We start from the raw sequence: 13,028 nt of genomic DNA, 5'->3' as shown, positions 1-13,028 counted from the left end.
GTGTGAATGCTGAACTGGACTGATAGGTATGAAACGGCAGCAGAGCTGCTACCTATATATGCAGCCCTGATGGTACACCAACGTAGTACATTTGTGCCACTTTATATATGGAGCAATAGGATGATTCTTTCTCTGCCGACCACTCTCCTAACCCAACAAGCAACCTCTCTGATGATTGGGATGACTTCCTCGCCGAGGAGGAAATTATTGATGATGTAATCGATGAGGCAACTCAATTTCTTAAGTCAAGTTTAGAAGATCTCCAAGAAGCTGCATATGATCCTCAAAGTGGTCCGAGGAAGTACATCATAAGGCTAAGGGAGCAGTACCATCAGCATTTGGTTGATGATTATTTCTCAGATAACCCTCTGTACCTAGCAAATGTTTTTCGATGGAGATTCCGTATGTCCAGGTCACTCTTTCTACGCATCGTTGATGAGTTAGGCAAGTGGTCCGATTATTTCACTACAAAGGTGGATGCTCTTAATCGTCAAGGCCTAACACCACTGCAGAAATGCACAGCGGCAATTCATCAATTGGCTAATGGTAGTGCTGCAGATCATCTAGATGAATATTTAAAACTTGGAGAAAGTACTACATTAGAGGCGATGAAGATCTTTGTCCAAGGTGTTATCGAAATTTTTGGTGGACACTATTTGAGGCGCCCTACTGTGGAAGATGTTGAGCGTTTGCTTAAAATTGGTGAGAGTCGAGGTTTTCCTGGCATGTTCGGGAGTATTGATTGTATGCATTAGCATTGGGAAAGATGTCCCAATGCATGGAAGGGCCAATTCACTCGGGGCGATCAAAAAGTTCCAACCATAATACTTGAGGTTGTAGCTTCTCATGATCTTTGATTTGGCATGCGTTCTTTGGAGTTGCTGGTTCTAATAATGATATTAATGTTCTAAACCAGTCAACTCTATTTATTGAAGAGCTAAAGGGGCATGCTCCTTGGGTGCACTACATGGTCAACGGAAATCAGTACAACACCGGTTATTAACTTGCTGATGGAATATACCCTGAATGGGCTGTGTTTGTGAAGTCAATATCCTTGCCCATCACTGAGAAGTACAACTTATTTGCACAGGAACAAGAATCCAAGAGAAAGGATATTCAACGAGCTTTCGGTGTCTTGCGACGTCGATTTTGCATTTTGAAGCGACCAGCTCGTCTATATGATCGAGGAGAACTTGGGAAAGTTATCCGAGCGTGCATCATACTTCACAATATGATAGTCGAAGATGAAAAAACAGAAGACAATATTGAAGAGAATCTTGATTTGAATGAAGCTCCAAGTACAACGACTGTTGAAGCACCAGCATTCTCCCCTGAAGATTACGTCTCGTTTGACAAAATACTAGAGAATGATGCTGATATTCGAGATACCTCAACCCATAAATAACTTAAGAAAGATTTGATTGAGCATATTTGGCAAAGGTCAAGATCCCGCCTAAACATATCTTGAGTTCGGTTACAATATATGTAATTTATTTAATATATGTTATCCAATTTTGTTATCCAATTTATCTCGTATGATATAAGTTATTTTTAAATACTTTTGGTTGATATTTAAATTTCACTGTGTTGCTAGATTCTTCATGTGTATCATATTTCAAGTAACAAATACAAGTGGCTACATAATCACATGGAACACTTGATCATAACCTCATATAACTAATAAATGCTGAGGACAGCCTATGAAATTGTGCATTGAAACTGTGCATTGGGATTTCCAGTTTCATTCACAAGAATACACTTCATGGGATGATGTGACATCCTTAAAAACAGTACAATGAAATCTTGCATTGGGACTAGCCTTAGTGACGGTGCCTCACCTTTCAGCAACACCTTTGGCAGACCCCAAGGCGAACAAAAATCTAGCCAAGGTCCCATCGACGGATCCATGCGACCATGCTTTCGTTGTACCTTTCCCTGTTCTTTCATCATCTCTGTTACCAATTGTCGTCTGATCAAACTGAATTCCAATGCAAACAGGCTACAGCGAAGACTCAAGAAGGAGAAGACGACGACGCCAGGGAAATGGGAACTGGTAGGAATCACCATACCAGTCAAGAAACCCAAGTCATCCGCACCCCGGAGATGGAGCTGCACGGTCTGCCATGTGGAAGCGGCCAGCGAGCGCGAGCTGCAGCTGCATCGTGCGGGGAAGAAGCATATGGCCATAGTAGCAGCCGTGGAGGCGAGGATCAGGGCCATTGCTCTTCGCCCTTCGGAAGTCGAAGGCGACAGCGACGGCGGAGGAGTCGTTGTTCGTCAGGGAAAATAGCGGAGAAATCAAGGGACGTGCCGCGGCGTGCAGGGAAGGGGAAAGGGAAGCCACGTCCGACGTGGAGCTGCGTCGCTTGCCTGGCTACCTGCTCGTGCAAATCGCAGCTGAAGAAGCACCTCAAAGGCAGAAGGCACCAAGCAACGGTTCGTGCCGTGCTGGAAAAAAGCAAGTGTTCCGTTGAGCACGGGGCTCATGGGCTGTGGGGACTCGGGATATGAGGTCTAAAACTGTATAGGAGCCTTGAGCAGTGTTTTTTTTTTCTTCAGAAAAAAATAGTGCCGTTTCTAATGATAGAGATAGAGAAGGGGTGAAGTATTAAACCTGAGAAGTTATATCAGGGGGAAAAAGTCTGCACGCTGTGCTAGTTTGTTACGAACTTACGATGGACACACAGGTCGGCACACGAGTGGGAGCAGCCAAACCCCTCTTTTTTTTTTCCCGAATGACACGGGATCAGTTGAGCTGGGAAAGCGGAGTCGTGCGGCTTGCTTTCGCGCGAAGCAAAGCTCTACGCCGCGGCCTCCGATCGTGGTCATCCGTCATCGTCACCAACTGACCAAAGACTTACCTCCCAAGTCCCACCTACTATTTTGCTTTCGCACGCGGCCCCTTTCGTCTCTCGCGCGCGCCACTCCGCCAGCCGGAATCCCGCAAAACCCTCCGCCGTTCCCTCGCGAAAGCTGCTCCCCCCCGGCCGGCCGATGGAGTTCGCCTGCCGGGGCCGCCCCGCCGCGGACCAGGACGGCGGCGATAGCCGCCGCCGCTTCCCCGACCCTCCGCCGCCGCACGGTACGTGACGGGCCTCCCGCTTCTCACCGCCGCATCCACCTCTGCGGCCGCGAGTCTCAGGAAATTGGATTTTCTTTTTCGTTTTTTTTCCTTCTCAGATGCAAGCGATTCTTGAGCTCCATGCGGAGAGTCAGGGAATCCTGCAACTGCTTTGCGTGCAACTTGCCTGTGATTTTGGTACTGGAAATCCCCCCTTTTTTTGCATCAAGGACATCATCGATCGCTACGGCTTACTAATAAAATGTCAATCAAGACAGCCGCACCAAATCCACAGTTACGCGCCTTTTAGAAACGATGTTTTTGGTAGTACAAGATGCGCAACTGTTGGTAATGCTGGGTGGTACAAGATGCGCAACTGTTGGTAATGCTGGGTAGTGCAATATGTGCAACTGTTGGTACTAAGTCCTTTTTGGTCAAAATAAACAATTTAGTGATCTTGCAATGACATTATCTAATGTCCAGTCTATTTTTACTGAATTGCCCCAAACTTTTACAATATTACTGCGATGTCTACCATCTTAGAACTAAGGGAAAAAGGCTGGTCGTTTCTGTTCATTTTGTGCTCTGCTGACATAAAAGATTCGATGCAGGAGACGCCATGCTGGTGATCAGGGATGCGTTGCTGTTACAGCTCCAGAAGGATCGCCTTCGCCAGGAGATCATCATGACCGAGCTGGCCACATTAGAGCGTGCCATGGCCCTGAGCTCTGCTGCCCGCCATGGTATTGACGCTGCCTACGTGGAACAGCCTAAGCCGCTGTTCTTCACCTCCAGTGAAGAGTTCATGCCGCACCACAGATGGATGGAACAGTTTTCCGTTGTGAATGAGGTCCATGATCTGAAGAAAAATGATGTAAAGCATGGGAATGTGCAATTGAAGTCCGTGAATCCTGCTGCTGAAGACCGATTCAGTGTATGCTTGAGGCCCTGTTGTTCCAACAGTAAGGCAGAGGAGAATGAAGCATTTGATGAGCAGAAACTACAAGAATCCAATGAGGTGAGCATCTTATCCTTTTTGCATGTTTTCCTCATCTCTTTCCTTTTTCTTGTAAATTTAATGCTCCGAACTTGACTTTTGATCCTAATATCCTATATGTCCAAACCTTGTTAATATTAGTATATTCAGCTTTAACTGGAAGCTTTAGTGTGTGTTTGGATGGAGGGACGGAGGGGACGGGACAGGGTCATCCCTTTTTTTGGATGAGATCATCCCACTTGATGTTTGGTTGAAGAGACGGGGACGTCCCTGATTTAGTGTTTGGTTTGAGGGACGGGTCAGAGACGAGATGGATGACGTTTTCGTGCTGTTAACTGTGGGTCCCAATTGTCATTCACTCTAACACTGCGGGCCCACTGTTAGCTGCTCCGCCGCCGACGCCATGGCCTGCTCCGCCGCTGCCGCCCGGCCACGGCTGGCTCGCGCCGGCGCCGCATCCTCGCCCATCCCCACCACGGCCTGCCCCGCCGCCCCGGCCTCGCACCACCCCGGCCTTGCGCGAGATGGCGTTAGCGCCGTCCGCGAGGGACGGATCGGTCCGGTCTTTTTTTGAAACGGATCCATCCCACTTTTTCGAGAAATATTCCACTTTGATTCCGTTCTCGTCCCAATATCTCTCCAACCAAACACATGTAAAATTGGGACTGTCCCATCCCGTCCTATCCCATCCCTCCATCCAAGCATACCCTTAGTTGCCTTGCTTTTCACAATTTCACTTCATGATGGCAAAATAAAATGCATATAACTAAGTGGTAACATCTTTACTAACCTAACTTCATGTCAACTACAATGTACAGCCCACGAAGATGTCGCCTTCACTGAAATGGGAACTAACAGGAATAACTATACCTGTTAAAAAACCAAAGCAACCCCAGAGCTGGAGTTGTGTCATCTGCCAGGTGGAAACACCAGACACGGAGCACAACATAAAAGAGCATTGTGCAGGAAAGAAGCACCGGTCAAATGTAGCATCCTTGGAATCCAGAAACAAGACCATTATTCAGAAGGCGGAAACAACAGCAGAATCTTCTTCCTGTGCAGCGCAGAAAACATCCTCTATAATATGGAGCTGCAGTACATGCCAGGCCAATGGTACCAGCGAAGCGGACCTGAAGGAGCATCTCAGTGGAAAAACACATCAACAGAACATCGAAGGACAATGCCAGGAAGGTGACGGCATGGCTAAGAACGCTGAGCCACAAGAAGCGAAGTGTCAAGAGAGCAAACTTCCACAACTTTCAGAGAAGCCACCTTGTACCATTTGTACCATTTGTCAAGATAATTGTACTACCAAATCAGAATTGGGGAGCCTACTTTTAGCAAAGATTCAGACCCTATTGGATGCAATCGATAACATGGCAATGAATTCCGAGTCACACGAAGCTAAATCGCCTCCAAACAACATGCCGCAATATGCAGAGCAGACTTCACAATCGAATTGCAGCATTTGTCAAACTGGTTCGACTTCACAATCGAATTGCAACATTTGTCAAACTGGTTCTGGTTACCAGTCATGTTGCTCTGAACCTCAATCTGAGAACCCCCGCAAAATCAGGAGGCGCCGAAAGAAGAGAGGAGCTCTACAGGTAGAAGGCCAGGATGCAGAACCGGGTGACATGAAGTTAGCAGATAAAATATCTTCAGATGGTTCTTGCAGCAAGAGTGCAAGCCCAGAAGTTAAACAGGCATCATATCTTTGCGAGGTCTGCAATTTGGATCTCAAAAGTGAGAGCAGGCTTGCAGACCATTGCAATGGGGAGGAACACTTGGAAAAGCAGAAGCTACTGAACTTTTGCGAGGTCTGCAATTTGCAGTGCAATAGCAGAAAAATGCTTGATCACCACCGTACTGGGAAGAAGCACCAGAAAAATCTCGATGCAAATAAATGAAATGGAATTGCGGCTTCTGCAGAAGGATTTTTCCCCCTCTCTCTAGGTGTTAAATGGGAGTTAGAGCAAGAAGCCGGCACCACGTGTGATTGTATGAAATCGATTTAGATGACACTGTGTCATAACTATTTAATCGCTCGTTTGGGTGCTAATGCATTGTTGTTATTCTGCAACAGTAGGTTGTCATCATCCTACACAACCCACCGTGAGATTCATAAAATGATCCTCCCTCCGAACAGATGTGGGTGTTTGGATATACCCTACTAAAGTTGAGCACATGTCACATCAGATGTTTGAGTATTAAACATAGGCTAATTACAAAACTAATTGTACAGTCTAATTCGCGAGATGAATCTATTAAGCCTAATTAGTCCATGATTTGACAATGTGGTGCTACAGTAATTATTTGCTAATGATGGATTAATTAGGCTTAATAGATTCATCTCGCGAATTAGCACAGAGTTTTGCAATTAGTTTTATAATTAGTTCATGTTTAGTCCTTCTAATTAGCATCCGAACATCTGATGTAATACTGCTAAAATTTTAGCACCTGCTATCCGCCTAACCATTCATCGATAAACATGGTAGGACTGACTGCAATTTCCTTTCGATCATTTGCTAAAACGACTTGTTTAGCATGGTAGGACTTCATTTACTATACGATAAACATACCTCCTTTTTTTAGAGAAAAAAAAGATAGTGTACATTACAAGCAGCTACCAGATGCCACGATGTCATTTTGCAGTACTTCCATCTGTGCGAAATTTACTAGGTATCTCTATTAATATGTACCATCTCAACACTTTAAAACTTGATTAGAAATTAGAATTAGAGATGCGGTTGATGCTGCACATCCCATGACTATTAATTCATTTCAAATTGATTCGCAAAAAAAATTCATTTCAAATTGTACATAACAGCTTGCTTAATTGCAAATTGGAATGGAAACACGTGATCGACTGAGGGAAATGAACGGGGATATTTAATTATTTGTCATTCTAAGAAAAATTTTAAGATGCCAGTTTTCGAATGACACCTACGTATTTACCAAATACTGGAGAAAAATTTTAGCAACAGATTTATTATTTTTCTGACGTGTCAATCCACGTGCCAGCATAGATCGGCCATAAAATGACCCTGCTATCCTGCATTTCTTCTCCAAGCCCAGGCGCTTTTCCTCTCTTCCTCCCTCTTATCTCTGACTGGTGGGACCCACCCTCTTCTTCCACCTCCAGCCAACCATGCGCGTCGCTGCCTGCCCCCTGCGCCGTCCGCCCCTGTGCCGTCCCCCGCCGCCGCCCTCTAGGCAGGGGAGCTACAGCCGCGGTATCCGTCCTCGAGCGGCGGCCATGCGGCCGGCAACGTCGAGGAGGTCGCATCCCTGTTCCTCAGCTCCGGTGTCGGACACGCGCCCTTCCTCTTCGTCTTCCTCGGCTCCCACGCCGTGGCCGTTTCTCACCGCAGCCCCTCCTCGAGGTATGACGCCTCCCGCCCGCACCCTACCGTCGCCCGCCTCCCGTTTCCCTACACCTCCACCCAATTTCCCTGCTCCAATTTCTGTCAGCAAGCAACAAATGGGCAGCAGCTCATCTCCCGCCTTCGTGCTTCGTCGCCCCCAAGGCCCCAACGAAGCAAAGCAACAGCGAAGGCCACTTCAGTACTCATGAATCCAGCCGCCAAGCACTAGTCCCATTCCTACCAATGTCCTTTTTTCTCCTTCGTATCCAATTTTTCCCTTGATGCAAAGCAGGGCAAGCAGCCCAGGCAACCGCGGAGACGCCGGCATCCGTGACGCCACGCGCCGGGTGGCCTCGTTTTCCTCACCGCCGAGGTACTCCTGGTTGAGGTCCGGCACGGCGGGGGCGGGCGGGGCGAGCACGGCCTCGGAGGCACGGATGCCGGCGAGGAGCGCGATCCAGCAGCGGGAGACGCAGGCCGAGGCGCAGCGCGCGCGGACGCCCCACACGCGGCGGAGGACTTGAAGAGAGGAGCCGCGGGAGGTTGAAGATGACGCTGAGGCATGGCTAACCTGAGGAATGTGGGGGTATTACGATTATTTGCCATGCTCAATCCACCTGGCGCGCGGACGTGGCTTCACGTTAGCAAAATGGCAAATCTGTTGCTGAAACTTTTCTCTCCACTAGCAAAGCAGGTGTCAGTGACCTTAGTGAATGAGGGAATGCGGCCGTCGTGCGCGTTGTGGGAACGGAGCAGCCTCGTGGAAACGCGAGCACGAGAAGGGGAAGCGCTGCGACGGCCACGGTGACTCTCCGGCTGTCTTGGGCGGCGGACGCGGAGGCAGCTCTCGAGTCTCGTCCAGGTCCAGCCGCCGCCTTTAAATCCACGCGGCGTCGCGGCGACCCTTCGCCCGCCATTCCCACCGAAACGGCTCCGTTCCCTCGGCCTCGCTCTGCTCTGCTCCGCTCCACCCGGCAAACCAATGGAGTTCGCGCGCCGGGGCCCAGCCACCGCCGCGGCCGACGGGGGCGGCGTCAGTGACGGCCGCCGCTTCCGCGACCCTCCGTCGCACGGTACGTACACCTTTCACCGCCATATTTACCTCAGTGATCGCGGTTTCTTGGGGGCAAACAGGGTGGAACGTGGAAGTGATCTATTCAGCTTTTATTTCTTTCGGAATCGAGCGACTCTTGTGTTTCCATGCCGTGAAATCTACGCTTATGCCATGCCCATGCCTACCGTACCTGTCATTTTAATCTGGTGGTGTTATCAAGAATTTCCTGCTGACCATCAAAGCATTTCCCTATGCGTGTGCACTGTGCAGGAGACTCGATGCTGGTGATTAGGGACGCGCTGCAGGCGCAGCTTCAAAAGGATCGCCTTCGCCAGGAGATCATCGAGGCCGAACTGGCCAAGATAGATCGCGCCATGGCCCTGCGCCCTGCCACCCTTAACTGCATTTCTGATGTGCAACAGGGTAAGCCGGTATCCTGCTCCTTGACTGAGGAGTTCATGATGCACCGTGGGTTTTTGGGTGCTGGCCACGATCTGAAGAAAAAGGATGAAAGGCATGGGAGTTTAGAAATGAAGCCCTGGAATCCTGTCATGGGAATGGGATATCGCCTCGGTGAATGCTCGACTGACGGCAAGGCAGGCCAGGAGAGTAAAATGCAAGAATCAAATGAGGTGAGCAGCAGCTTACTATAATGGTTTTCCCTCTTCGTTTTTCATCTACATTAGTTAAATATGTTTTCACGAGGCCTAGTTAAGATATCCTCGAAGCTTTGACCTTTTGAGCTTCGGTAGATTCAGATTCTGTATATGCATATTTTGGTTGAGGAAGTTTACTTTCTTTGTTTTGCACAAATTTCACGTTTTAGAGGTCCAAATAAACTGTGTAGAGTTCTTTGTACCAAGTTTACTTGCCTTGCTTTTCGATTAACAACGATCTAATCGAAGTGTATGCTAAACAAACAGACTAAACAGCCCAGGCCCCGTTCACTGACCTGGGAGCTGACAGAAGTAACCTTACCAGTAAATCAACCAAAGGCACCTCAGAGATGGAGCTGCACCGTCTGCCAGGTGGAAGCAACAAGTGAGCACAACCTACAAGAGCATTTTGCAGGGCAGAAGCACCAGGCAAATGTAGCGAGCTTGGAATCAAGAAACAATGGAGGAAGGCAGCAGACAGCGATTCGTGCCCTTCAGCAGGAAGAAAGCAAGAGTACGGCAATGGATTATGTGTACGTACGACCACCCTCTGCTGGGGGTAAACTACCTCTGAATGGTTCTAGGAGCAACGTTGCAAGCTCGGTGATGGCGCGGCACATGATGTCGCTATATTTCTGCAAGGTTTGTAATGTGCAGTGCAGCAGTGAGGTTATGTTTGAGGACCATCTTCGGGGGAAGAAGCACAGAGGGAAGATGCGGAAGCTGAAGGTGAGGACTTTTTGCAAGGTCTGCAATCTGCAGTGCCACAGCGATGAGATGCTCGCCGACCATCTTGCTGGGAAGAAGCATCAGAAAAAGGCAAGGGTAATGGGGCTGATTTGAAGCATGGCGCTGGAACTATGGATGCGTTGATGATTCATGGAGTGGCTGCAACTATCTTTTGCTCATTACATATTTGGATTTTTACTGTTATCAAATATATGCCTGCTATAAAATGTTGCAATGCTACAATGCTAGTATAAAGTTAGTTCCAATGGTACCTCTGGTGTTTAGACATCATTCAAAACTTAATCTAAAAAAGGCATCATTCAAAAATTGCTCGTAAAATTTCGTCCAAAAATGATGGTGTTGTCACAATGTGCACCTATCTCCTCGTAAAGATATCCAAACTTGAAATGTACATTGAGTAACAAAAATAGTAATTCATCCGCAAAGATTTCCATGTTGATTTGTTAGACTATGGCCGCATGGCTCCAACTTTGGGTGGAGCTGCTCCACTCCTGAACTCTACATGGAGCCAGCTCCGCTCCAAAACTCCAGAACAAAAATGGGGTGTTTGGCTAGATGGGTGCTCTCAGCTCCAAAAAAGATCGATTTCAGTGTGGATTGCCATTGTTGCCCCCCAATTAAGGCCCCACTTGTCATCCTCTCTATCCCATCTTCTTCTTCCCCTTTTTCCACTGCACTGTGCTGCACACGGGAGACCCTCCACGGGCGGCGGGGTGGGTGGCGGGCTGGGCGGCGACGGGCGGCGGGGTGGGCGGCGACGGGGGCGGCGCTGGGCGGCGATAGGCGACGACGGGCGATGACGGGCGGCGACAGGCGACGACGGGCGATGACGGGCGGCGACGGGCGACGACAGGCGGCGGGCGGCGACGGGCGACGACAGGCGGCGACGGGCGACGACAGGCGGCGGGCGGCGACGGGCGACGACAGGCGGCGGGCGACGACGGGCGACGGGTGTGGCGACGGGAGGCGGCGGGCGGCGACGGGCGACGACCGGCGACGGGAGGCGGCGGGCGGTGACGGGCGATGACCGGCGACGGGAGGCGGCGGGCGGCGACGACCGGCGACGGGAGACGGGCGGCGGGCGCGGCGACGGGCGGCGACAGGCGGCGGGCGCGGCGACGGGCGGCGGGCGGTGACGGGCGACGGGGGCGGCGGCGGTCCGCGGCGGGCGGCGAGGCCGATCGGCCACGGGGGCGGCAACGGACGGGGCTCTGGCGGCGAGTGGGGCTCGAGAGAATAGAAGGGAGAATAGAATGAAACGTTTTTTTGTGTAACCAGTGGCATTGGTGGGTAATTACCCACCAACTCCACGAGGAGGTTCAAAAGAGAGGTTTCTGGAGCAGCAAAAGAGGTGCTCCAAAACTCCACCTCCATTTGCACTACAGCTCCATGGAGTTGGCAACTCCATGGAGTTTTGGAGTTGGGGTGTTTGGCTGAATTTTTTGATGGAGTTGCTGAAGTTTAGGAGTGGAGCTGTGCCAAACAGGACCTATATACGACTACAAGGCGGGGTTCCGTAGTTCCTAAAAAAAACAAGGGTTCCGTAGTTAGCTACTCTGGCCCAATTACGCAGGTTGGGCTTGAGCTTCACACCATCTCCTCCCTTGGCAACCATTAATTAGCCCGTTACACCGTCAGCTCTGTAAGGATCGATGGCCTAGGAAGTAATTGAATTGGGACTTTTTCAAATTTCTAGTACAATAAAACCAAATCTTAATCTAGAATTCTAGTGTTGCTCAATCTACTAAGTTCAAACTTAGAAACTAAGCACATTAGCAAGGAATAAACCTAGCATGAGGGGGCGTTTGGTTCACTTTGCTTATTTTTAGCACGTGTCACATCGAATGTTTAGATACTAATTAGAAGTATTAAACATAGACTATTTACAAAACCCATTACATAAGTGGAGACTAAACGGCGAGACGAATCTATTAAGCCTAATTAATCCATCATTAGCAAATGTTTACTATAGAAACACATTGTCAAATCATGGACTAATTAGGCTTAATAGATTCGTCTCGCCATTTAGCCTCCACTTATGTAATGGGTTTTGTAAATAGTCTACGTTTAATACTCCTAATTAGTATCTAAACATTCAATGTGATGGGTGCTAAAAATAAGCAAATGTAACCAAACGGGGCCTAACATGATCGCAAGAACAAGCATGACGATACACAATTTGATCAAAAGCAAATAGAGCAAGTAAATTGCAGGAAGTAAATGATCAAAGTAAGTACGGAAAGTAAACAGTGAGGACACGAAGACACCGAATTTTTTTTCCCGTGGTATCGAGGAGTTGACGCTCCCCCCTAATTCACGTTGGAGCACCCACTAAGAGTTTTGCTTCCTCAAGCCACTAAGACTCGAGTGAGAATGCTCCTTCTCCATCTCCGGAACGACGAGTTTCACAACGTGTACAAGATTTTCTTCTTGATACTCCCACAAACTTTAAGAGCTCACCAAGAACCTCTAGGTCACCAAAACTGTCTAGGTGACATCAACCACCAAGAGTAACAAGCTTCAATGCTTCACTTGATCATCACTCAACTAAACCATGAACTAGATGCACACTTGCTACCCTCCAACACTAAGAGATGTCCTTAATCTTGAGATTAGCAATTCACTAATCACACTTTGGCTCTAGCACACTATCAACTGCACATGGATTGCTTGAAGTCTTTAGGGTGTCAAGAGCAGCTGAAATGACCCAAGGGATCGGTATATATAGGCTAGAGATCAAGAGCTAGCCATTGAAAAAGAGCTTCGAGAAAAGCATACCATCAAATGTTCCGATGGTCTCTATCCCCAAGGCGTCGAAACATCCGGTCATTCACATGCCTAAAATATGACGGTTACAAAAATAACCGTGAAAAGTTGCTCCGGTGAATGCTCCGATGGTCCCTTTGGTAAGCGTCGAAACATACGGTGCTGAAGCGGTTTTAGCCAAAACCTCTCTGGACGATTTTAAAGAAAATATGCTTCGTCCGATGCATTCATTCGGTGACGCGTCAGATCATCCAGTGCTGATGCAATTTTAGCTGAAAACTCTCTAGACGATTTCAAAGAAAATGTGCTTGCTCCGACGGTTTTCACACCTAATATCGAATCATCCGCTGCCTAGGGGAAATTCATCCAATGCTCT

General features: G+C 48.6%; 2 protein-coding genes and 1 pseudogene across 3 annotated transcripts; all 3 read left to right on the top strand.

The window, feature by feature from the left end:
• Positions 1-6: 6 nt before the first annotated feature.
• Positions 7-1,468, top strand: LOC140221906 (protein ALP1-like; annotated as a pseudogene).
• A 1,296-nt stretch (positions 1,469-2,764) lies between these two features.
• Positions 2,765-6,141, top strand: LOC117845294 (uncharacterized). Its single transcript, XM_034726283.2, has 3 exons — positions 2,765-3,082; positions 3,673-4,079; positions 4,877-6,141. Exons 1-3 carry the CDS (start codon positions 2,995-2,997, stop codon positions 5,966-5,968), a joined length of 1,587 nt encoding a protein of 528 aa, XP_034582174.1. The 5' UTR covers positions 2,765-2,994; the 3' UTR covers positions 5,969-6,141.
• Positions 6,142-6,283: 142 nt separating this feature from the next.
• LOC117845295 (uncharacterized) lies at positions 6,284-10,136 on the top strand. Of its 2 annotated transcripts, none has more exons than XM_034726284.2 (3): positions 6,284-7,444; positions 8,751-9,112; positions 9,404-10,136. In XM_034726284.2, the coding sequence occupies exons 1-3, from the start codon at positions 7,210-7,212 to the stop codon at positions 9,977-9,979; spliced, it is 1,173 nt and encodes a 390-aa protein (XP_034582175.1). In that variant the 5' UTR covers positions 6,284-7,209; the 3' UTR covers positions 9,980-10,136. The 2 variants fall into 2 exon arrangements, with proteins under 2 accessions (XP_034582175.1, XP_072148326.1); XM_072292225.1 differs by having other exon boundaries at positions 6,284-8,499.
• Positions 10,137-13,028: the final 2,892 nt, after the last annotated feature.

The sequence above is a fragment of the Setaria viridis genome, chromosome 2 (genome assembly GCF_005286985.2).
Source record: "Setaria viridis chromosome 2, Setaria_viridis_v4.0, whole genome shotgun sequence".
NCBI lineage: Eukaryota > Viridiplantae > Streptophyta > Magnoliopsida > Poales > Poaceae > Setaria > Setaria viridis.
The sequence above is the reverse complement of the archived record's forward strand: the minus strand, read 5'-3'. Positions and strand labels throughout refer to the sequence as shown.